This window comes from Procambarus clarkii, chromosome 6 (assembly GCF_040958095.1).
Source record: "Procambarus clarkii isolate CNS0578487 chromosome 6, FALCON_Pclarkii_2.0, whole genome shotgun sequence".
NCBI classification, from domain to species: Eukaryota; Metazoa; Arthropoda; class Malacostraca; order Decapoda; family Cambaridae; genus Procambarus; species Procambarus clarkii.
In genome coordinates, this window is record NC_091155.1 from 7,531,631 (window position 1) to 7,556,609 (window position 24,979).

Here is a 24,979-nt window from a genome sequence, read left to right on the forward strand (position 1 = left end):
CTAAAATCAGATATTATGTATCTAACTCTGTTCTCCTCTCACTATACTATGTGCTAATCTATCCCTATCTGAATTATGGTATCTGTACATGGGGTTCAACCACTGCAAACCACCTCAAGCCCATCATCACCCAGCAAAATTCTGCAGATAATAACACACTCTGCTTTCAGACAACACACAGCCCCTTTGTTTAAATCCCTATGCATGTTAAACATAACCTCACTCCACACATTATCTTGTGCCATCTACATTTACAAAACCCTGTTCTGAAACTCTCCCTGGACAGATGTAATAGGACCCATAATCACCACAGCAGAAATAAATATATCTTTGATATCCCCAGAGTCAAACTTATTCTCTGTAAACACTCTATGCAAATAAAGGGACCTAGTCTATGGAACTCACTCCCTAACAAATTGAAAAGCTGTCCAACTTTTGCCTTGTTCAAAAATAAAACAAAAATTTACCTAATTTCATCTTCATAGTTTCCTCCCTAGTGCTTGAAACTCACACTGTATCTAGTGTTACCCAATCCCCCCGATATTTATGTACCTAAGCCATACAACTTTACCATTGTGATCATTGCTGTCATCTTATATGTGCTTTCAATATGCTTTATTGTGCTTATTAATCTCTGACAACTTATCAATCAAGCTATCACTGCTATCAATCAAAGCTATCAATATGCTTTAACCCTTAAACTGCACAACACGTCATATGACGTGTTGAGTAACTTGCTATAAATTGCGCATCACGTCATATGATGTGTTGGTTGTTGTTGTTGTTAACACTTTCGCGCTCCCTGGGAATAGGCTGACGGTAAGCCCTAAGTGGGCCGTTCGTGTCGGCCTACTGCGCGTCAGCACTAAAATGTTTATAATCTTTTCGGGGTGGGGAGCTTAATTTTGGCGGCATGTATTTAAATTTGGTATCATTGTGTTCGCGAGAGAATGCTCTAGAGGAATATATATATAAAATGTCACCAAAGACAACATGAGAACCACACCGAATAACAAACTGTGGCGGTCGTTAGCTGTGAGCGTAAAACCGGGCATCAATGTTTACGATGTTTTTATGTTTGCGAACCCCAGAATTATTATTCGTGGTTTATTTTGGTATCATTGTGACCGCAATAAAATTCCCTACACGGACATATAAATATACACAATAAATAATGGTGTCGCCCCACCCACAGGAATGTGGGAAGTTGGCTTAGGGTTACCCGCCGGAGCGCGCCCAGCTGCACATGCGCTCAACCACAACTGAAAAGTTTATACTCTCCTCATGTCTGTGACCCTCATTTTCGATGTACGTGTTTTTTTTGGTATCACTGTGTAGCTAATGAAATGTACTATAAGAACATATGTATAACATTTCACCAAAGCTAACATTAGGCGACCAGCAACCAAAGAACTGCGTGCTTTGTTTCGCGCTCACGCTAAACTCCGCTAAACTCTCCCTATATGTTGCTACTCTGATTGTGTTTATCAAGTCAAAACTTGTTGCATATGGTTTTGTTTGGTATCACGGTGATCGCAATAAAATTGCCTACACAGACATATGCATAAAAGTGGGTTACACGTGCGCGCCTCACCCCCAAACACCCCCAAACACGTCGATGCCTCACCCGCCCAAACACCCGTTTCCACGCCCGGTACACCCAATACACCCGACAAACAAAAATATTGTTCCAATGGAAGTTTTTGTGCTACATTGTTCATTTTGGTGTCAAAATACTCGCAAGAAGATGCACTATGTAGACATACCAATCTGAGCACTAAGAACTGGAATATATATAGAGCTACCCACAGCAAAGTATGAAGAAGTAATAACCTCAAAATGTGTAATATAAATTATGTGTACTTACCCACGATGTGATGAAGGAAGGTCAACAAGTTGAGCATTTGATTATCCACTCCACCGGCTTCAGGAAAATGTCCCTGAAGTTGCTCAACAGATGTTACGTTAGGTGGAGTGGAAGCTTGCAGAGGAGTTATTTCTTTGCTTTCCAAAATATCCTCTTGCGGTGATATTTTGAGTAGCATGGTGTGGCACATAGAGCAACTCCACATGTCCTGCACTGATACATACAGTCTTTTCTAATTCCCGACTTCATACAAACTCGGCACCGTTTCCGTTTAGCAATTTTCACTAATGCATGAGTCAACTTCCTGTTTAGCCTGTCCTCTGAATCAACAATGCGGGGTTTTTTCACAGGTGGAGGAGTAGCTTCAGCTTGAGGTGCAGGCGTTTCAGTTTCAGGTTCAGTGTCTGATGAGGATGAGGCATGTGGTTGGCGTGGAAGACGATGAAATAAAGGACGCCTCGCTCCAGATGGGCCAGGTGTTGCCAAATCGTGAGAAGGTTCCTGGTAATCATCAGCATGTGGGAGAGGGCTTTCAGTAGCAGGCCACTCATCCATGTCCCACCCCAACAGGGCCCATATTGCTACTTCATGAAACTGGAGTAGGGTCAGTTTCTTGGCATCAGTTGTGTACATCTTGTACAACACATAGGCATTGTGTATAGCCATCTGAAGGAAGTAAAATGTGATCTTCTTAGTCCACTTATGCGACTTCCTGGTGAACCTGTAATATTTGACCATTTGGTCGAAGTGATCAACTCCCTTCATGTTGTTGTTGTAGTCGCAAATGGCTGTTGGTTTGTTTACAGTTACAATCTGAACAGATGATGTTCCGTCACGTTTCTTCACTCTCTTCCTTCTCTGTACTTCCTGTGTGTCAGCATTATGGCAGTTTGTGATCACTGACACCACTCTCTTGTCTTTCCAAAGGATAACAAAAGTGTTATCCTTGCGCCTGAAAATAGTCTGATCAACAGCGAATTTACCTTTGGCAAGTTTTTGCAGCTCTTTAGGGGCACCACGCTGCAATCTGAGTGTTCCACAAGTGTACACACCATTTTCCCTTAGCAATTCTGTGAGATGGACAGAGTTATAATAATTGTCCATATAAAGATGATAACCTTTGTTCAACAAGGGTCGCATAAGGCCCATCACTGTCTCAACTGTTGTCTTGCCCACTCCAGAATAAACCTCGAAATCAATAATATAACCAGTCCCTGCCTCAGCAAGCATGTACAACTTTACCCCATACTTATCAGGCTTATTGGGGTTGTAAACCTTGAAGGATAGACGACCACGCCACGACATTGTACCTTCATCCAAACTGAGTGCTTGATTGGGGACGTAGTAAGAGCCAAATTTGTTGGTCAAATAGGTAATGATGGTGCTGAGTTTTATCATGCGGTTCTTGTTGTTGGGTGGAATTGCAAACTGGTTATAAGTATGAAAAAACTGGGCAATATGTTGGAATCGTTTTGAAGTCATGAACACATTGAAGGTCCTCATATGCCACAACCGGCTTGTTTGCCAGTACATGCGCATTGTTGGGAGTCGTGCAATACCCATCAAGATTGATAAAGCCAAATACCTTGCCATTTCCTTCGCAGATACCTCCTTCCACAACCTCATAGTGCGCCTGGAAGCATTCTGAATAAACTGCCTGGCATACCTGTTAGTTTCCACTGTGATGAACTCAATTAGGGCACGGGTCAGAAATAATTGAACAAATTGCAGGGGGGTAATTGGCACTGGGACAGTTATGCCTGGTGTGGCACTGAAACTGCCTACAATAGGTGGTGTATTGTCAGTTGACCAGGCAGCATCGGGATTAGGCTGTTGAAGACGTCCTGCACGCCTCCTTACAGGTGCCTTGGGGCGGCCCACATCCGCTGACTCATCCTCAATCCCCTCGCTACTCTCCTCAGTCGATGATGAATCAAACTCATCAGACGACGCTGTCCCCTCATTATCACTACTGAAATCACTCTGACGCTCTTCCCCTTCAGCATCTGCCTCCACATCTGACAAACGATCCAACAAATCAGGAATTTTACTAGGGGTAAGCTTCACATTGCTGAACCTTTTGTACAGCTCACTCAACTTATCTTCCTTGGTCATTTCACTATCCTTCTTGGGGGTAGAGGTGCTCTGTCCTTTACCACGATCCATGTTTGCAAGTAATAATGCGTTGTAAGGAGACAGGAACGAATAAACACTGCTACACAGGGCAGAGAGTGGCACAGGTTCTGGACGCGGGAGCGCGGTAGTCCGGTCACGAGAGACGTAAACAAAGGACTAGGCCGACCGCATGGCGTGACCCAGAATCCCATGCGGCCTACGGAGGATTGTGGGAAAACAATGGCGCTCATTTCAAAAAAAAAAAATTGAAGATCGCATAGAAACTTTTTTTTTTACAAATTTTTATATCGAGTGACGCAAAAATGCGTCACTGGAACACATTCAGTAGAAAAATGAGTGACGAGTTATTAAGTCTGTGGAACGCGAAAGTGTTAAAGATTTAGCTATTCAGGATGGAGTGTCCATGTAGCACGGGCTATCGTGAGCCCGTAAGATGTGTTGGTGTATTATGCAAGATTTAAACGGCTCGCGGATACACGGGGTTCACCTCACCTTCATCAGGGTTCTTGTAAACAGACGCCATTTTTTTTTTTAAATCGTGGGCCACATTCCCGGGTGTGAGGTCCTCAGTACTAAGTGAGCCACCAAGAATGGTGCACGTAGCATGAGCTCACAGCACTGCTGTTCAGCTTGTGACCACAGCATCGCCTAAAAATACCATAATACAGTGGTACCTCGCATAACGATCGCCCCAAAAGACGAACATTTTGGGTAACGATCGGCCCGATCGGCGTCAAATCGTCCCGTATGACGAACGCTGGTTTGAGTAACGTCAACACCACATGGTGGGGTCACGCTGCTTCTTGCACATTCTTAGACGCCTCCGACGATGCACATAAATTATGTTGTTCTTGTTTAAAGATGCTAATGATGCTGGGATATAAAAGGGTGACTGCTGAGATGTTGCAAAGCATTGACGTTTTTGTAGGAAAAAAAAATGAAATGTCTGATATACAACAAATGTTAAAACGGTTTGTTCGGTGTTCGGCAGGTAGGCTGCTCCATTATAACAATCTTTCTTAGTTTCAAATGTGTTCCATTTGTTTTGTAATTGTCATTTACGTCTCAATAATGGAGAAGCCTATCTTACATACACTGAATAAACCATTATGACATTTTCCTTTCTTCAAATGTGTTCAATATTTATTTTTCATTTGTCTTATAGCAAAAGGTTCGTTCGGTGGTCGGCAGGTAGGCTGCTCCATGTTTCTTACATACAAAAAAACGTAAATAATAAAAAAAAAAAAAGAATTTTGAAAACCAGTACAAATGTCAAAAAGGTTCGTTCAGTGGTCTACAGGTCGGCTGCTCCATGTTTCTTAAATAAAAAAAAAACGAAAAATAAAAGAACTGTTGAAACAATTTTAAAAATGGACAAATCCCATAAAGGTTCATTCAGTGTTTGTCGGGTAGGCTGCTCCATTATTGAGATGTAAGTGACAAATACAAAACAAATGGAACACATTTGAAACAAAGAAAGATTGTCATAATGGAGCAGCCTACCCAACAAACACTGAACGAACCTTTTGCTATAACGAATATGAAAGACAAGGGCTGCTTGCTGGGTTAGTACTGCGCGAGCAACCATTTGTAGCACACGTGCCTCTGGCTCTCAAACACCTGTCCCACACGGTGTTGAAAGACTGCGCTCAGTCGGTGCAATTCAGACCCTATTGTTTGAAGAATATAAGGGTCATAACATTGGTGAAGCTAGGCGCAATAAGGGCTTAACACAACAGTCGGATGCCAGTGATGCAGCACCTATGAGGATGATACAGCGAGCGTATCCAGTTTTAGCTCTGAGCCCCACCCTTGCCATCTCGAATTTATATAGATGATACATAGATGAATCGTTTTCTGCGTTCAGTGATGATGCATCTGATACAAGTAGCATAGATGAACAGTGTTAGCGGCTTCCATGGTGGTGTTGTTCATTGATATTTTCAAGAATACCTGAATCTCTTCCTGACTGATGGACACTCTTTGAAGCTAGCTGAATCTCTTCCTGACTGATGGACACTCTTTGAGGCTAGCTGAATCTTCCTGTGTGGGACCTTACAAAGCGATCTTTTCAAGACTAACTTACAAATTGAGCTTTTCCTATAATCATTTCAATACTACCTTATGCTTTACAAGCTTGGCTACATACCACCTACAAGTACTAAAGCCAAGGGTGCACACGAGTGCGTTATTTGCAAGCACACAGAACGATGAAACAGGGAACGAAAATCTATCTGTAGCTGGTGCAAGGAGAGCAAAGTCGCGCTGTGTACCATGGACTATTTCGTTGACTATTACGCACCTCCAAAGTACTGAGTGTGTAATACAGTGTGTTACTGTGTAAATAGTATGTGAAACTATACATATTGTAATTTTAGTGAATTTTTACCACGTAATATTGTGACAATAAACATTTATTGTGGACACATTACTGACACATGTATCACAGTTTCATGGAAAATTATGAACATTCTACTGTATAATATTGTAAAGGTCACAAATATGCATCATATACGATAAAAGAAACAAATAAAACCGCATTGGAAATGCATAGAAAAAATATTTGAAAATATATTTGTGGCAACACGCGGTGCTTGAACGGCCTGCGCTACCGTGTCTGGGAGCTTCACACACGGGCGACCAGGCCCTGATGACGTCACAGCGCACCTTGTCCATGCCCTCACACCCAAAGTAAGTGGAATTTGGTAATTATTTTTAAATAGACATATTCAGGGACGGTAATTTATCATTTTGCAAAGAAAAATTATATTTTGGGGAACATTTGATGTCATGCACACTGGGGGAATTTCACAATAAACACAGTACATCACACTGGTTACATGGGGCACACTCGTTTTGTATGACGTCCGTTTCACATGACGAACATGGAACGGATTAAATTCGTTATGCGAGGTACCACTGTATATATATATATGTACATGCTATTATTTAGCAATGATAGTATTACAGAAGACCCCTGACTGTGATAAAAATGACCAGGATTCTGATAATAGCAGAACTGTTGTGATAATTAGTGCTGTAGTGGGAGGAGTAATTTTGGTGGGGAGGGAGGTAATGTTGTCTGCTGACTGTGTGTGACCCACTTTTACTGTCTGGACTCACTATACCAACTTAGTTGTTGGCTATGGTAAACAAAATATGCAGATGCTTGTATATAATGTCTGTATATAGTGAACAAAAGCAAAAACAGTATGGTGGGAGGAGAAGGGTGGCAACTCAGGTGAGGTGAGGGAGAGAGGGAGTGAGTGACAGCCAATGGCGGGCTGCCACTGGCTGCCACTGCCACTCAGCATACCAACTTAGTGATTCGTTATGGTGAACACAAATGTATATACATGTATATATATAGTGTAATAACAGCAAAAGGAGTGTGGGGAGAAGCCATTTTGGTGAGGGAGGTGGCAACATCTGCATGATTAATCATGCTGAGTAGGGGTGGGCACTATGCTCTTTGGGCACTATACCAGCTTAGATGAACAGTTATGGTGAACAGAACATGTAGATACTTATATATAATGTCTGTACAGGGGTACCTCAGCTTAAGAGTTTAATCCGTTCCTGGAGACAGCTTATAACCCAAAAACTCGTAACCCGAAGCTAATTTCCCCATAAAAAATAATGGGAAATGAATTAATCTATTCCTGACTACCCAAAAACCTCACTTCAAACTAAATTTTTTACCTAATTCATCGAAATCTACACTACAAAACTATGTTCAAGTTATTACTTACTCTTGCTGATGACTGCTGTTGGCGTATGGAAGATAGTGAGGATGGGGGAGGTGGAGAGGTGTTACTGTTTGGAAGGGGGAGTCTGGTGTGCACTCTGGCACGTTTTGCCTGCATACTACTAGGACCTGCTTGTAGCTCACTGCTTGCTTGTCTTACTAAGAATCTGTCTAAAGACACTTGTTTTTCCCTACATTTTAACACTTGTCTGTAGTAAGACATAACATTGTCATTTAAAAGGTCAATGCAATGGCCTGCTACAGCTTTATCTGGGTGAGTTTTTTCAACAAAACTTTGCAGTTCTTCTCATACTTCACACATTTTAATGAGGATGGGACATCCTCTACTCACAATTATTTTCATAGGTTGAACCTTACCACTGGCTTTTTTGGGACCCATTGCGAGATATATAATAACAACTTTTATGTTCAAATGGCCAAATATCCAACAAAACACTGTAAATCATGGTGAAGAATTGAGGTGAGATAGTCACTGGGTGCAAGGCACTGTTAAACTGAGTGGTGATCGCCGTGCCACCACGCGCTAGTCGACCCGTACGCGTATTAACAGTCTCGTATCCTGAGGCAACCCTCGTATCCCGATACAAATTTTCCGAGCAAATCCTGCTCGTAACCTGAAAAACTTGTAACCAGGGGCGCTCGTAAGCCGAGGTACCACTGTATATAGTGAATAAAAGCAAGAACAGTATGGTGGGAGGAGGATGTGGGCAAGTGAGGAGTCATTAAGGGAGTAGCGGTGAGAGGCTGACTGGCAGATGTGGTGGCCACATCTCGCTGCTTTTTGACTTACAATGTCAACATAGTGGTTCGTTATGGTAAACAAAACATGCAGATACATATATATAAATAACCTGTGTATATAGTGTAATAACCCACAAAGTATTTTTTTATTGTTTTATGAACACAATAATTGAATCAATAATATGCACACCATAATTTTGAGTACAGCAATGATTCACACATTTTATAATATAAATATATCACACTACACACTATAAACACTACAAAGGAAAAATATAAATCAGAGATTTTAAAATAATTAGGAAATTATCTCTTTGTGGCCACTCCTGCCTGACAGCTGGGGCTGAGCAGACCGCCTCGGACGCACGCTGAGTCAGCGCTTTTTTTTTTTTACCAGACTTCCTCACCCTATAGCGGGCAAAATATGCCACTTACGATTTTGTTATTATTTTTTTCCGTGATCAGGGAACACAAATTAACAGGTTTAGAAGATTTTTGTTGTTGTTATGTACCTGTGGGTGACAATGGCCAAATAGCCCTTAGCAACACAAGGGTTAATATACCTACTAATCTCTCACAATTTTATCTTACAATGTACCTGTTACATTTCATAAATTTTGCAAGAATTTACCTACTTAATATTATCTGTTAGATTAAGGGGCGCGTTGACTTCATGCTCCACAAGGAAGATGAATGCAATGTGCCATTTACTGAGTTTGGATTACTCACGGCCCTAAACAAAGGTAAAGCCACATCCCCCGGTGAGGATGGTATCACTTACGACATATTGCGTCTGCTCCCTTTAGTACCAGGGAATTCCCTGATTGAGCTGTATAATATGAGCTATGTTACTAGGGAACTTCCTATCTCTTGGACCAACAGTATAATCATTCCAATTCCCAAGCCAAATGAAGAGAATGCTTTCCGCCCAATTTCCCTTACTAGCTGCATTTCCAAAACATTTGAGAGAATGGTCCTAAACCGTCTCCTCCATAGAATAAGAACCATGCTATCCCCCCATATATATGACTTCATGCATGGAAAGAGCGTCATCATTGCATCACCACCTTTCTTACCCCGCACACTGAAAAGTCATATACAGTGGTACCTCGGAATGCGAGTGTCCCTGTATGCGAGTTTTTCGGAAGACGAGCAGTATTTACTCCAAAAATTTGTCTCGGAAGGCGAGGGTTACCTCGGGACGCGAGTTTGTTGATACGCGTACAGGCCGACCTAGCACGATGTGGTTCGGCGATCGTCGCCCCTCTGCCCCGCCGCCCCTCAGTTTACCATTGTCTCGCGCTCAGTGACTACCCCCACATCAATTCTTCTCGCGGATTTTCAGTGTTTTGTTGGATTTTTGGTGATTTGTCTATACAATTTGTTATTATATATCTCACCATGGGTCCCAAGAAAGCCAGTGGTAAGGATAAAGGCCAGAAAGCTCATGTGAGGATGACAATAGAGGAGAAACAAGAGATCATTCGGAAGCATGAGAACGGTACACGTGTTGTTGAACTTTGTAGGCAGTACAACAAAGCCACATCAACAATATGCACTATACTTAAGAAGAAAAATGAGATTATGGGTGCTAAAGTGGCAAAAGGAGTAAGAACATTAACGGCACAAAGACCACAAATACTTGAAGAAGTGGAAAAGTTGTTATTAATTTGGATACACGACAAGGAGTTGAGGGGTGATAGTGTTTCGGAGGCCATTATTTGTGAGAAAGCCAGGGTGTTGCACGAAGACCTTCTAAAGAATACCCCTGCAACGAGTGATGCAGATACGAAAGAGTTTAAGGCAAGCAGGGGCTGGTTTGAAAAATTTAGAAAGAGAAGTGGTATCCATAGTGTTACAAGGCATGGGGAGGCAGCCAGCTCAGACAAACCAGCCGCTGGACGATTTATTGACGAATTTAAAGAGTTTGCAGAGGCTGAGGGATACCTACCGCAACAAGTGTTTAATTGTGACGAAACAGGACTGTTTTGGAAAAGAATGCCTAAGAGGACATACATTACCAAGGAGGAAAAATCCTTGCCTGGACACAAGCCTATGAAAGATAGGTTTACGCTTGTGCTGTGTTCAAATGCGAGTGGCGATTTGAAAATTAAACCCTTGCTAGTGTATCATTCTGAAAATCCAAGGGTTTTCAAACAGTATAGAGTGCAGAAAACCCATTTGTGTGTGATGTGGAAGTCTAATAAAAAAGCATGGGTGACTAGGCTTATTTTTTCGGAGTGGGTGAATGAAGTGCTGTGCCCTGCCATAGAAAAATATCTGCAGGAGAAACAATTGCCACTCAAAGCCGTGCTTCTCCTTGACAATGCTCCTGCTCATCCTCCAGGCTTGGAAGATGATTTGTTGCCTAGATACAATAAATTCCTCACAGTTAAATTCCTTCCTCCTAACACCACTCCTCTAATTCAGCCTATGGACCAGAAAATCATAGCGAATTTTAAGAAACTTTATGAAAGGGCACTTTTCCGGAAATGTTTTGAAGTGACTGAAGCCACAAACCTCACCCTCAAAGAGTTCTGGAGAGAGCATTTTAACATTTGTAGTGCTTTAAAACTCGTTGACAAAGCCTGGCAAGAAGTGACTCAAAGAACCCTGATCTCTGGCTGGAGAAAATTGTGGCCTGAATGTGTGAGAGAACTAGACTTTGAGGGGTTTGAGCCTATAAATGATGCGCCTATTGTTGAGGAAATTGTTAGTCTAGGCCAGCAAATGGGCTTGGAATTGGATGGTGATGATGTGGAGGAGTTGGTGGAAGAACACAACGAAGAACTGACCACCGAAGAACTCCTAGCCCTTCAACAGGAACAGCAAGCCAACGCAGCAGCGAATGATTCTGCAGTGGAGGAGGAGGTGGCAGCAGCACCAGCGAATGTCCTTTCTGCAGTAATTAAGGTGTGTCAGATGTGGGAAGAGATTCAAATAACTGTTGAACAGACTCACCCAGAGAAAGCTGTAGTAGGCCGTTGTCTTAATCTTTTCAATGACAATGTGATGCCTTACTACAGAGAGAGCTTGCGAAGAAGGGAAAAGCAAGCTTCCATGGACAGATTTGTGGTGAGGAAATCGAGCAGTGAGCCTCAACCAGGACCTAGTGGCACTCAGATAAAACGTCCCAGGGAGAGCACACCAGAAAGGTCCTCACTGCCTGATGTGATTATGGAAGGGGACTCCCCTTCCAAACAGTAACTCCTCTCCTCCTCCCCCCTCCTCACCATCTTCCATATGCCTACAGCACTCGACAGCAAGGTAAGTAATAACTGGAACATAGTTTTGTAGGTTTATTTAGATGAATTAGGTAAATTAGGTATACAAATTTAGTTTGATGTGGGGTTTTTGGGGTAGTCAGGAACGGATTAATTCATTTCCCTTTATTTCTTATGGGGAAATTAGCTTCGGAATGCGAGTTTTCGGAATACGAGGCGTCACCAGGAACCAATTAAACTCGTAAACTGAGGTATGCCTGTACCACCTTCCAGGATCTCAAGTCTGCCTTTGATATTCCAAGCCGACATATTATCCTGAGTGAGCTTGCAAGAATAAATATTGGTGATTGACTTCTTTGTTGGATCAGGGGTTACTTATCCAACAGGAAGTCATCTGTATTTTTCCAGGGGCATAGGAGTGTAACAAGAGACTGCAAACTAGGTACCCCACAGGGAGGTGTCCTCAGCCCTACCTTATTTAATATCTTAATAAACAGGGTATTAAACTCTGTACCGAGCAAACCCAACATGAACATCATTACCTATGCTGATGATATAATGATTCACACCACTGGGTATGCTATCACACAGAACACTCTTAACTCTGTATTAGATCCATGTCAAGACCTAGGTTTAGTCATCTCAGCAGAGAGAACAAAGATACTAAATCGGCACCCACCCAGGCAGATAGGAACTGTTCGCAAGATGCAACCGTCTGATAGCTCCCAGCTTGACTATGTAAACAGATTCAAATACCTTGGCCTTGAGGTACCACCGTATGGTCCTGTTGTATTCAGACTCTGTCGTTAGTATAAGGAGAGACTTCAAACTCTCAAGGCTGTTGCAGGTTGTCACTCAGGCTATGATGCCAATGTCAGAATTGTCAAAATGATGTACCTTGCATACATCAGATCTTTAGTGGATTATGCTGCACCTCTGCTTGTTTTGATGCCTGAAAGAAAGCTTGGAGGGCTTGAAAAATTACAGAATGAAGCCTTGAGGATAATCCTTGGGTGCCCTCGTACCACAAAGATACTTAACATGAGAAAGGAACTTAATATTCCGAGTGTTGTTGATCGTGTTACTTAAATTAACTGTCAAATTGGTTTAAAAATGCTTAGGCTAACTCATTCTAACCCTTACACAGAAGCCCTACAGAATTTCTTTATTGAAGGTCAAAATGTATCAGGTTTATAATTTGTATCAAGAGAAACAACAACAGCTCTTTCCTGCACCGTGGGAGATTACACCCTTTCCAATTTTAATCTCTCCCTTTCCACCCAAGAAGTAAATTAGAGATTAGCCCAAGCTTCGTCTTGAGGCAAAGCTCAACACCTTAAGCCATATTGATGCTCTCTCCACAGAGCATTCTCTCTCTCTCAAATCATATACACAGATGGTTACCTACACCGCCCCACGGTGCAACTGGAAGTGCAGTTGTCCTGACAATGGGCGATAGCTTATATCTTGAGTGGGGAGTCCATATGAACAACTGGGCCTCTACCTTTCAGACCGAACTATTTGCCTTGCTCTTTGCACTGAAATGTGTACAAGTCTCCCAACTTGATACATTAACTGTAAGTGACTCTTTATCATCCTTAAATGCTCTCAAATCTTAAAGACATAACTGTAACATGCTCATGTCCAAAGCTAGACACAAATATAACAAAATTATTAATGAAATAATAATAATTAATTATTTAATAATTAAAATTAATTAATTATTATTATTATTAATGCCCGAAACGCTTTGCGTAATAGTGGCTTTAGGCATTGTATGTACTAGCCCTATCTATAAATCCATCATTCTTTGTAAAATCTCTTGTATGTATGTACCTTACCTAAATAAACATTTATTTATTTATTTATTTATTAATGATGGTAACAGAGTCCATTTTATGTAATTACCTAAGTGTAATTACCTAAGTGTAGTTACAGGATGAGAGCTACGCTCGTGGTGTTCCGTCTTCCCAGCACTCTTTGTCATATAACGCTTTGAAACTACTGACGGTCTTGGCCTCCACCACCTTCTCACTTAACTTGTTCCAACCGTCTACCACTCTATTTGCGAAGGTGAATTTTCTTATATTTCTTCGGCATCTGTGTTTAGCTAGTTTAAATCTATGACCTCTTGTTCTTGAAATTCCAGGTCTCAGGAAGTCTTCCCTGTCGATTTTATCAATTCCTGTTACTATTTTGTATGTAGTGATCATATCACCTCTTTTTCTTCTGTCTTCTAGTTTTGGCATATTTAATGCTTCTAACCTCTCCTCGTAGCTCTTGCCCTTCAGTTCTGGGAGCCACTTAGTAGCATGTCTTTGCACCTTTTCCAGTTTGTTGATGTGCTTCTTAAGATATGGGCACCACACAACAGCTGCATATTCTAGCTTTGGCCTAACAAAAGTCATGAACAATTTCTTTAGTATATCGCCATCCATGTATTTAAATGCAATTCTGAAGTTAGAAAGCATAGCATAGGCTCTTTGCACAATATTCTTTATGTGGTCCTCAGGTGATAGTTTTCTATCTAGAACCACTCCTAGATCTCTTTCTTTATCAGAATTCTTTAAAGATTTCTCACATAATATATAGGTTGTGTGGGGTCTATGTTCTCCTATTCCACATTCCATAACATGACATTTATTAACATTAAATTCCATTTGCCAAGTGGTGCTCCATATACTTATTTTGTCCAGGTCTTCTTGCAGGGCATGACAGTCATCTAAATTCCTTATCCTTCCTATTATCTTAGCATCATCAGCAAACATGTTCATATAATTCTGTATACCAACTGGTAGATCATTTATGTACACAATAAACATCACTGGTGCAAGAACTGAACCCTGTGGTACTCCACTTGTGACATTTCTCCATTCCGATACATTGCCTCTGATTACTGCCCTCATTTTTCTATCAGTCAGAAAATTTTTCATCCATGATAGAAGCTTACCTGTCACCCCTCCAATATTTTCCAGTTTCCAGAACAACCTCTTATGTGGAACTCTGTCGAAAGCCTTTTTTAGGTCCAGATAGATGCAGTCAACCCAACCATCTCTTTCCTGTAATATCTCTGTGGCTCGATCATAGAAACTGAGTAAATTCGATACACAGGATCTTCCAGATCGAAAACCATACTGTCTGTCTGATATTATATCATTTCTCTCTAGGTGTTCTACCCATTTAGTTTTGATTAGTTTTTCCAATACTTTCACTATTACACTTGTCAATGATACAGGTCTATAATTGAGGGGGTCTTCCCTGCTGCCACTTTTGTAGATTGGAACTATGTTAGCCTGTTTCCACCCGTCTGCTACGATTCCTGTACACAGGGATGCCTGAAAGATCAGGTGAAGTGGAATGCTGAGCTCAGATGCACATTCTCTCAGAACCCATGGTGAAACGCCATCTGGGCCAGCTGCTTTGTTCTTACCGAGCTCCTTGAGCATTTTTTCCACTTCGTCTCTAGACACCTCTATGTGTTCTATGTTGTTCTCTGGAATTCTTATTGTATCTGGTTCCCTAAAGATTTCATTTTGTACAAACACACTTTGGAACTTTTCGTTTAGTGTTTCACACATTTCCTTTTCATCTTCCGTGAATCTATTTCCCATTTTCAACCTCTGAATATTATCCTTTACCTGCAATTTGTTGTTTATGAATTTATAGAATAGACCTGGTTCTGTTTTACATTTGTCCGCAATCCCTTTTTCAAAATTTCTTTCTGCCTCTCTCCTCACTGCCGTGTAGTTGTTTCTCGCATCTTTGTATCGCTGGTATGTTTGGGGGTTCGGCCTCTTCCTGTATTGATTCCATTTTTGTGTCTTTCGGTCTCTAGCCCTCTCGCAACTTCTATTGAACCAATCCTGTTTCCTAGTTCTGCATCTCTGTTTTGGTATAAATTTTTTGTGCCTTTATCATATATTTCACAAAACTTGCCATACATCTCATTCACTTCCTTGCCTAGCATCAAGTCTGTCCAATTATACTCACTAAAAAAATTTCTAAGGTCACCATAATGTCCTCTCCTGAAGTCTGGTTTTTCAACTGCTTCAACCTCCTTATTTTCTTCCAGCTTATAACGCATTGCATACTTTATTCCCAAAAAGACATGGTCACTTTTACCCAAGGGAGGAAGGTACTGAATGTCAAATATCTCTTCCTCCTTCCTGGTAAATATCAAATCTAGCATGGAGGGAACGTCTCCTTCCCTCATCCTCGTAGCTTGTTTAACATGTTGATACAAGAATGTTTCCAGGATGAGGTCTACAAATTTACAGGTCCAAAAATCTTCTGTTTTAGCTTCATATGCTTCCCAGTCTATGGATTTCAAGTTGAAGTCACCGACTATCAACAGTCGTGATCTATCGTTATCCGCTCTCGCTATAATCTCTCTCAATATTGTTATAAGACCTTCACGTTTACTATCTAGCTCCTCCTTTGACCATGTGCTGCTTGGCGGTGGACTATATGCATTTCATATCTGTGGTCTCCATCTCATGTTGGTCTCCAAATGCATGATAGAGCTGATGAGTTAGCCAAAGAATCTGCCTTTAAAGGAGACATTGAGTGTAACCTTGGATTGTCAATGGGCAGTCTGAGAGCAGTAGTAAACCAAGAACTTCAACAGAATCTTGTAGATCTGAGGCAAAGTGAAATCGACACCAGTAATTCCATCTATCATCATACTATCATGCAAGAGAAGCCACACATCTATGGTTCATCCAATAAAATCAGCAGACTTCTATATGTTACTACTGCTCTGCTTAGACTCGGTTACAAGTATATCTGGGAATTATTATCTGGTGAGGTCGACTGGGCTGCAGGAACGCTAGGCCACGGAAGCACCTCGAGGTAACCTCAAGGTAAGACCAGACCAAATGTAAACTGTGTCAACAAAATTACTCCCACACCCTCCATCACTATGTGATGGAGTGCGAAAAGTTACAAGTTACGTGAATTAAGAGACAATTCTATAACCAATGTTCCACCAATGTGTAAATATTTCATTCAAAATGATCTGTTACTAGAAATATGTTCAAACAGCATACCCCTTAGAAAAAAGAGGAAGAGATGCAGATTGGAACGGGAACGTCATTCCCTATATAGGCGAAGAAAACGAATCGTGGAACAACTTGAGAGTCGCACCCTATCTCAAGAACGGCGAAGAAGGTTAGGTAGAGAAATAGAAACAATTGAACGCAAGCTACAAGAATCATACAAAACCCAGGCGAGGCAAAGAGAGCAAAAGGCCATCAGTGAAATAGAGAGAAATCTGAAATATTTTTTCTCCTATGCGAAATCAAGATCAAAAACCACATCTAGTATCGGGCCCCTGTGAAAGGGAGATGGAACATTCACCGATGACAACAAAGAAATGAGCGAACTACTGAGGAAGCAGTACGACTCTGTTTTCAGTGAGCCATTAAACGCACTAAAGATTGATAACCCAAATGAATTTTACATGGATATGATACCAACATCAAATCATATATCAGACGTCACCCTATCCCCACTGGATTTTGAAGATGCCATAAACAGTATGCCTATGCACTCTGCACCAGGCCCGGATTCTTGGAACTCCATATTCATCAAGAACTGTAAAAAACCACTATCGCAGGCCCTCCACATTCTGTGGAGAAAAAGTCTAGATACTGGCGTTATTCCTGATATACTAAAAACAGCAGAGATAGCACCACTTCATAAAAGAGGATAAGGCAGAAGCAAAAAATTACAGACCGATAGCACTAACATCGCACATTATAAAAAATTTTGAGAGTGCTAAGAAGTAAGATCACAAAATACATGGAATCACAGCATCTCCATAACCCCGAACAACATGGTTTCAGAACAGGGCGCTCTTGCCTGTCGCAGTTGCTGGACCACTATGATATGGCATTAGATGCTATGGAAGACAAACAAAACGCTGATGTAATTTACACAGATTTTGCAAAAGCTTTTGATAAATGTGACCATGGCATTATTGCACATAAAATGCATTCAAAAGGAATTACCGGAAAAATAGGCCGATGGATCTACAATTTAGTGACCAACAGAACCCAATGTGCAATAGTCAACAAAATAAAATCCAGCCCATCAACCGTGAAGAGCTCAGTCCCCCAGGGTACTGTGCTTGCTCCAGTACTTTTTCTCATCCTCATATCGGACATAGACAAGAACACAACCTATAGCACCGTACCATCCTTTGCAGATGACACTAGGATCTTCATGAGAGTAGGCAACATAGAGGACACGGAAAACCTCCAGTCAGATGTAGATCAGGTCTTTCTCTGGGCCACAGAAAATAATATGGTGTTTAACGAAGATAAGTTCCAGCTCATGCGCTATGGAAAAATTAAAAATATAAAAACGGAAACCACGTACAAAACTCAGGCAAATCATAACATAGAATGAAAAGGCAATGTAAAGGATCTGGGTGTACTCATGTCGGAAGACCTTACCTTTAAAGAACACAATAAAGTAGCCGTCACAACTGCAAGAAAAATGACAGGTTGGATAACAAGAACTTTTCACACTAGAGATGCTATACCGATGATGACACTATTCAAAACACTTGTGCTCTCTAGAGTGGAGTACTGCTGCACAATGACAGCCCCTTTCAAAGCTGGAGAAATTGCTGACCTGGAGAGCGTGCAGAGATCCTTTACTGCTAGAATCCACTCAGTAAAACATCTAAACTATTGGGACCGACTAAAGAGCCTAAATCTGTACTCCCTTGAGCGCAGGCGGGAGAGATACATAATAATTTACACGTGGAAAATATTAGAGGGGCTGGTCCCAAACCTGCACACAGAAATAACATCACATGAGACCAGAAGACATGGCAGGATGTGCAGAATACCCCCGTTGAAAAGCGGAGGTGCAACAGGTACTCTGAGAGAGAACTCTATCAACATCAGAGGCCCGAGACTGTTCAACATGCTTTCGCTACACATAAGGGGCATAACTGGCAATCCCCTCACAGTGTTCAAGAGAGAACTGGATAAGCACCTCCAAAGGATACCTGATCAACCAGGCTGTGACTCATACGTCAGGTTGCGAGCAGCCGTGTCCAACAGCCTGGTTGATCAGTCCAGCAACCAGGAGGCCTGGTCGACGACCGGGCCGCGGGGACGCTAAGCCCCGGAAGCACCTCAAGGTCAAGGTAACCTCAAGGTACCAGAAATTTTAACCAAATATCCCCAGTTTGCTAACTGTAGGTAGTAACTAAGTGATTGTAACCTCTCCACTGCTGCCCATTGGATGGGGGGGAGACAGTGTGCAGGACAAACATCAATTGTGACACTAGCTCTCCACATATGTCAGTTGCTTAATTTAGAAACTGTACTGGTAGTCGATCTCGAACCCATTTATGATGTGATGAATTATACTGAATTTTGTAACTAGCTCATCAAGATTGTAACTTGCTTAGCTAAATGAATTGTGGGGTTCAGTCCCTGAGCCCATTATGTGCCTCTGTAACCCTTTCCACTACTGCCCACAGGATGGGTATGGGAAGCATAATAAATGAACTAAACTAAAACTGTTAGACTAAGGACATGCCCGAAACGCTATACGTACTAGTGCCTTTACAAGAATGTAAACACAATGCTATGTACTCTCACAAACCCAATGTACCTTCTTGTATATTCAAAAAAAAAATCAAATTTAAATGTTTATTCAGGTAAAGTACATACATACAAGGGGTGAAACAAATATTGATGAATTTATAGATAGAGCTAGTACATACAATGCCTAAAGCCACTACTATGCAAAGTGTTTCGGGCAGGAAAAACACTAAAGACTAAAACTTAATACTAATTGAGATTAAAGTATAAAATGTGTTGAGAAAATATAAAAATAAAGAAGGGGGAACATGGCAGAAAAACAGCAGAAATTAAATTTGGTCGACAAACAGCATTGTTTAAAAATAACAGACATGGGTTGACATTATAGGGGTAAGGTAGGTTACAGGGCATTAATTAGGTGGTGCTTAGTTTTTATCTTAAACTGGTTGAGAGAGGTACAGTCTTTAACATGATTGGGTAGGTCATTCCACATTCTGGGTCCCTTGATTTGTAGAGCATTTCTAGTTTGATTAAGTCGTACTCTTGGAATATCAAAAAGGTATTTGTTTCTGGTGTGGTGCTCATGGGGTTCTGTTACAATCTTCAATGAAGCTTTTGAGGTCAGGATTGGCATTACAGTTCGGCGTTTTTTTTTTTAATAAACTGGGGCCAGAGTTGAATATCACTCGGTACCCCTACTCAAATCTCTGAATGTTAGATATTAAGTCACTGCACATCCTCTCGTGTATTTTATATATATATATATATATATATATATATATATATATATATATATATATATATATATATATATATATATATATATATATATATATATATATATATATATATAATATATATATATATATATATATATATATATATATATATATATATATATATATATATATATATATATATATATATATATATATATATATAGAGGGCAGTATATATATATATATATATATATATATATATATATATATATATATATATATATATATATATATATATATATATATATATATATATATATATATATATATAAAATAGTGGCTCTCAGGTAAACTCAGGGGGTCCGTCTAATTACCACAAGCTACCACAAACTACACAAACTTCAGAAAACTTCCTGGCAATACGTTAGTAATGAATAAATATGATATATTAAGTTAGGCTGACCTAACCTAACCTAACCTATCCTAACCTATCCTAACCTAACCTAACCTAACCTAACTTAACCAAACCTAACCTAACCTAACCGAAGCTTGGATCGTCGACTTGATTTGGCGTCACCAGCTTTTTATTTTCGTCTAATTTCTTTATAAAAAGATACTTTTTCAGATTAAAATTATGTTTTTTCGTGTTGTACATTCAGCACCAACATTATAATGAGCAAATATATCATATTTATTCATTACTAACGTATTGCCAGGAAGCTTTCTGAAGTTTGTGTAGTTTGTGGTAGCTTGTGGTAATTAGACGGACCGAACTCAGGTATACTGCCCTCTTTATCTCTGTAGGTACTGTACTTACTTTGATCTCCAAAGTGTGAAGAGCAGCAGTCGAGGCAGAACTTTGTCAGTGTTCTGTTTTGGAATGTCTGGAGATAATCGTACACTTCCTGAGCGCTGTGGAAGATTTGATATCGCTCTTCTGTCATTTTGCGAGAATTAAAACTATGTTGTTATTGTTGTAGGGTTAGGGGCAGCTACAGTACAGGGCCCCATGTACCCGTCACTCAGGCGTAGCTGGAGGCTCCAGCCCTATCATATTTGTATTTATTTATTTACACATATACAAGAAGGTACATTGGGTTTATGAGAGTACAAAGCATTGATGTTTTTACATTCTTGTAGAGCCACTAACGCGCATAGCGTTTCGGGCAAGGTGAGGTGGGGGAGTTTTTTTTAGTTTAGTTCATTTATTATCAAAATCAAATCAAATCAAATCAAATGTTTATTTAGGTAAGGTACATACATACAAGAGATTTTACAAAGAGTGATGGATTTATAGATAGGGCTAGTACATACAATGCCTAAAGCCACTATTACGCAAAACGTTTCGGGCATGAAAAACTTAAATGACTAAAGCTTAATACTAATTGAGCATAAAGAATAAAATGAGTTGAAAACAAATAAAAAAAGAGATAAAAAAGGGGGGAACATGGCTGAAAAAGCAGCACAAATACAATTCTGTCGACAAACAGCGCCATTTAAAAAAAACAGACATTGGTTGACAATAGAGGGGTAAGGTAGGTTACAGGGAATTTATTAGGTATAGCTTCGTTTTTATCTTAAACTGGTTGAGAGAGGTACAGTCTTTAACATGATTGGGAAGGTCATTCCACATTCTGGGTCCCTTGATTTGTAGAGCATTTCTAGTTTGATTAAGTCGTACTCTAGGAATATCAAAACTGTATTTATTTCTGGTGTGGTGCTCATGGGTTCTGTTACTACCTTCTATGAAGCTTTTGAGGTCAGGATTGGCATTACAGTTCAGCGTTTTATATATGTATAATACACATAAGAGAATGTGCAGTGACTTAATGTCTAACATATTCAGAGATTTGAGTAGGGGTACCGAGTGATGTCTGGGGCCAGAGTGGGATATTGTCCTAATAGCAGCTTTGTGTTGAGTAATTAGAGGACGTAAATGATTTTGGGTAGTAGAACCCCAAGCACAAATACCATAGTTGAGATATGAATAGATGAGGGAGTAATAGAGAGTCATCAGGGCAGGGCGGGGTACATAATATCTGATCTTAGAAAGAATGCCAACAGTTTTTGAAACTTTTTTTATATATTTAGAATGTGTCCCTGGAAATTCAGCTTGTGGTCAATGAGAATGCCAAGAAATTTGCCATCTAATATGTTACAAATTTGGGTATTGTTTATTTTGAGATTTATTTGATTAGAGGATTTATTGCCAAACAGAATATAGAAAGTTTTGTCAATGTTAAGGGTGAGTTTGTTGGCAGTTAGCCAAAGATGGACTTTATTTAGCTCAGTATTTACTGTGACATTTAGAGCAAGGGGGTCAGGACTGGAGTAAATGAAGGTTGTGTCGTCAGCAAATAGAATTGGTTTGAGGTAATATGGTAATTATTTATTACCATATTACTATGGTAATTAATTATTATGGTTTGAGGTAATAATAAAAATAATATGGTGTTTAACGAAGATAAGTTCCAGCTCATGCGCTATGGAAAAAATGAAAATATAAAAACGGAAACCACGTGCAAAACTCAGGCAAATCATGACATAGAACGAAAAGGCAATGTAAAGGATCTGGGTGTACTCATGTCGGAAGACCTTACCTTTAAAGAACACAATAAAGTAGCCGTCACAACTGCAAGAAAAATGTCAGGTTGGATAACAAGAACTTTTCACACTAGAAATGCTATACCGATGATGACACTTTTCAAAACGCTTGTGCTCTCTAGAGTGGAGTACTGCTGCACAATGACAGCCCCTTTCAAAGCTGGAGAAATTGCCGACCTGGAGAGCGTGCAGAGATCCTATACTGCTAGAATTCACTCAGTAAAACACCTAAACTATTGGGACCGACTAAAGAGCCTAAATCTGTACTCCCTTGAGCGCAGGCAGGAGAGATATATAATAATTTACACATGGAAAATATTAGAGGGGCTGGTCCCAAACCTGCACACAGAAATAACATCACATGAGACCAGAAGACATGGCAGGATGTGCAGAATACCCCCGTTGGAAAGCGGAGGTGCAACAAGTACTCTGAGAGAGAACTCTATCAACATCAGAGGCCCGAGACTGTTCAACACGCTTCCGCTACACATAAGGGGCATAACTGGCCGACCCCTCACAGTGTTCAAGAGAGAACTGGATAAGCACCTCCAAAGGATACCTGATCAACCAGGCTGTGACTCATACGTCAGGCTGCGAGCAGCCGCGTCCAACAGCCTGGTTGATCAGTCTAGCAACCAGGAGGCCTGGTCGACGACCGGCCGCGGTGACGCTAAGCCCCGGAAGCTCCTCAAGGTAACCTCAAGGTAAGGAGGTGTTGGGAGGCATTTGGAAGGTCATTAATGTAGATGAGAAAGAGGAGAGGGCCAAGTATGCTGCCCTGAAGAATACCAATGTTGATGGGTAGGGTGGGAGTGGTAGGGTGGGGTGGGATTATGCACCCCATAGCCATCTTGTGGGCGGTAGTGGAAAGGGTTACAGGGTGGGGGGGGGAAACACTTAAACTAAAACTTAATAGTAATTGAGCTTATTGTATAAATTGTATTGAAAAAAAATTAAAAATAAAAGATAAAAAAAGGAAGGGAACATGGTAGAAAACAGCCAATATACAAGTTGGTTAACAAACAGCATTGTTAGAAAATAGTAAGACATAGGTTGACATATAGGGTAAGGTAAGTTACATGGAGTTAATTAGGTAGTACTTAGTTTTCATCTTAAACTGGTTGAGAGAGGTACAGCCTTTGATATTGTAGCGAGTAGATTATCCCAATAATATACTCGCTCCAATCGCATTAGCCTAATGAGAGAAGCACAGCTCTTCTTGGTACTAATTATGGAACTCAAACCTTTCCCTACTTCCACATACTATTCCTGTCAACCTTTGGAGAACGGTGAGGTGTTGCCCGAGCATATAAGCAACAGCAACAGAGTAGGGAATCACCATTTGGTCACCACTTGGTCCGGGAGACATCTCCCGTCACGCAGGGTGCAGTTGCGCCTCCACAGATCTCCAGTATCATCTTTCGATACTGGTAATGGCTCGAAAGGGCCACCACTTACGGGCTATTCATGCCCGTGCCACCTCTTGGGTGGCTTAATCTTCATCAATCAATCAATCAGTAGGGAATTCAAGTGGGCTAACAGAGTTGTAATACATTCCACTGTGCCAACCCCTCTTCTATAGGCATACATATCATGGTGCAGTTTAGGCATTTTCCACTCCAGTCTGTTGAGTGCCATTCTGTCAGCCGTCTTGGCTGCACAGCTTTGGAGAGAGATGGGCCTGGGATTAGCTGGATCTTTGGGTTTTGGGATCGGCACTATGTCTGCTCTATTCCAAGCAGAAGGTCTAGTTTGAGAAGTCCAGGCTAAATTAATTAACCTTAGGTATGCAGCGTCTCCCTCTGGGCCGAGGTTTCTAATCATTTTATAGGTTATTTTGTCGGCTCCAGGGGATGTATCCTTGGAGTTTTTCTTAGCCCGATTGAGCTCATCCAGTGTGAAGGGGGCATTAGTGTCAGAGACTTCTTCACATGTTGTAAGGATTCTGTGCCACCTTTCTTCCTGTAGTCCGGTCTGTACTGCTAATACACCTGGTGGAAGTTGATTGCTGGCTGCTCTCTCTGCAAACCTGGTTGCCAGTACTTCGGCTTCCTGTTGAGGATCTTTGGGGTGTGGAGCTTTAGGTGTTTTATTCCCTTTGGCCCGGTGAATTTGCTGCCACATCTCCCTGAGAGAGGTGTGTTCATTCAGGTGTGAACACCATTCTAGCCACTTTTGTTCTTTTATTTGTCTGGTCTCTCGATGTACATGTTCCTTGACCTCACAAAGTAAGATCCTGTTGCGGTCACTTGGCTGCTTTTTGTACAGCTTTCTTGTTCTATTGAGTCTATGGTTGAGTTCTTTGACACGTTCGCAATAGTACCAATGATCTTTATGGTGTCCGGTGAACTGTT

At 40.9% G+C, this 24,979-nt stretch overlaps 1 protein-coding gene across 3 annotated transcripts in view; it reads right to left on the minus strand.

Moving 5' to 3' along the window:
• The window catches only part of LOC123754081 (uncharacterized), a 419,143-nt gene extending 398,124 nt beyond the window's left edge, over positions 1-21,019 (minus strand). The window contains exon 1 of one of the 3 annotated variants that reach the window (XM_045736239.2): positions 20,839-21,019. In XM_045736239.2, coding sequence (XP_045592195.2) covers positions 20,839-20,965 — 127 coding nt within the window. In that variant the 5' untranslated portion in view covers positions 20,966-21,019. The remainder of the gene's footprint in view (positions 1-20,838) is intronic. The other 2 variants (XM_045736241.2, XM_045736238.2) reach the window with 2 other exon arrangements.
• Positions 21,020-24,979: the final 3,960 nt, after the last annotated feature.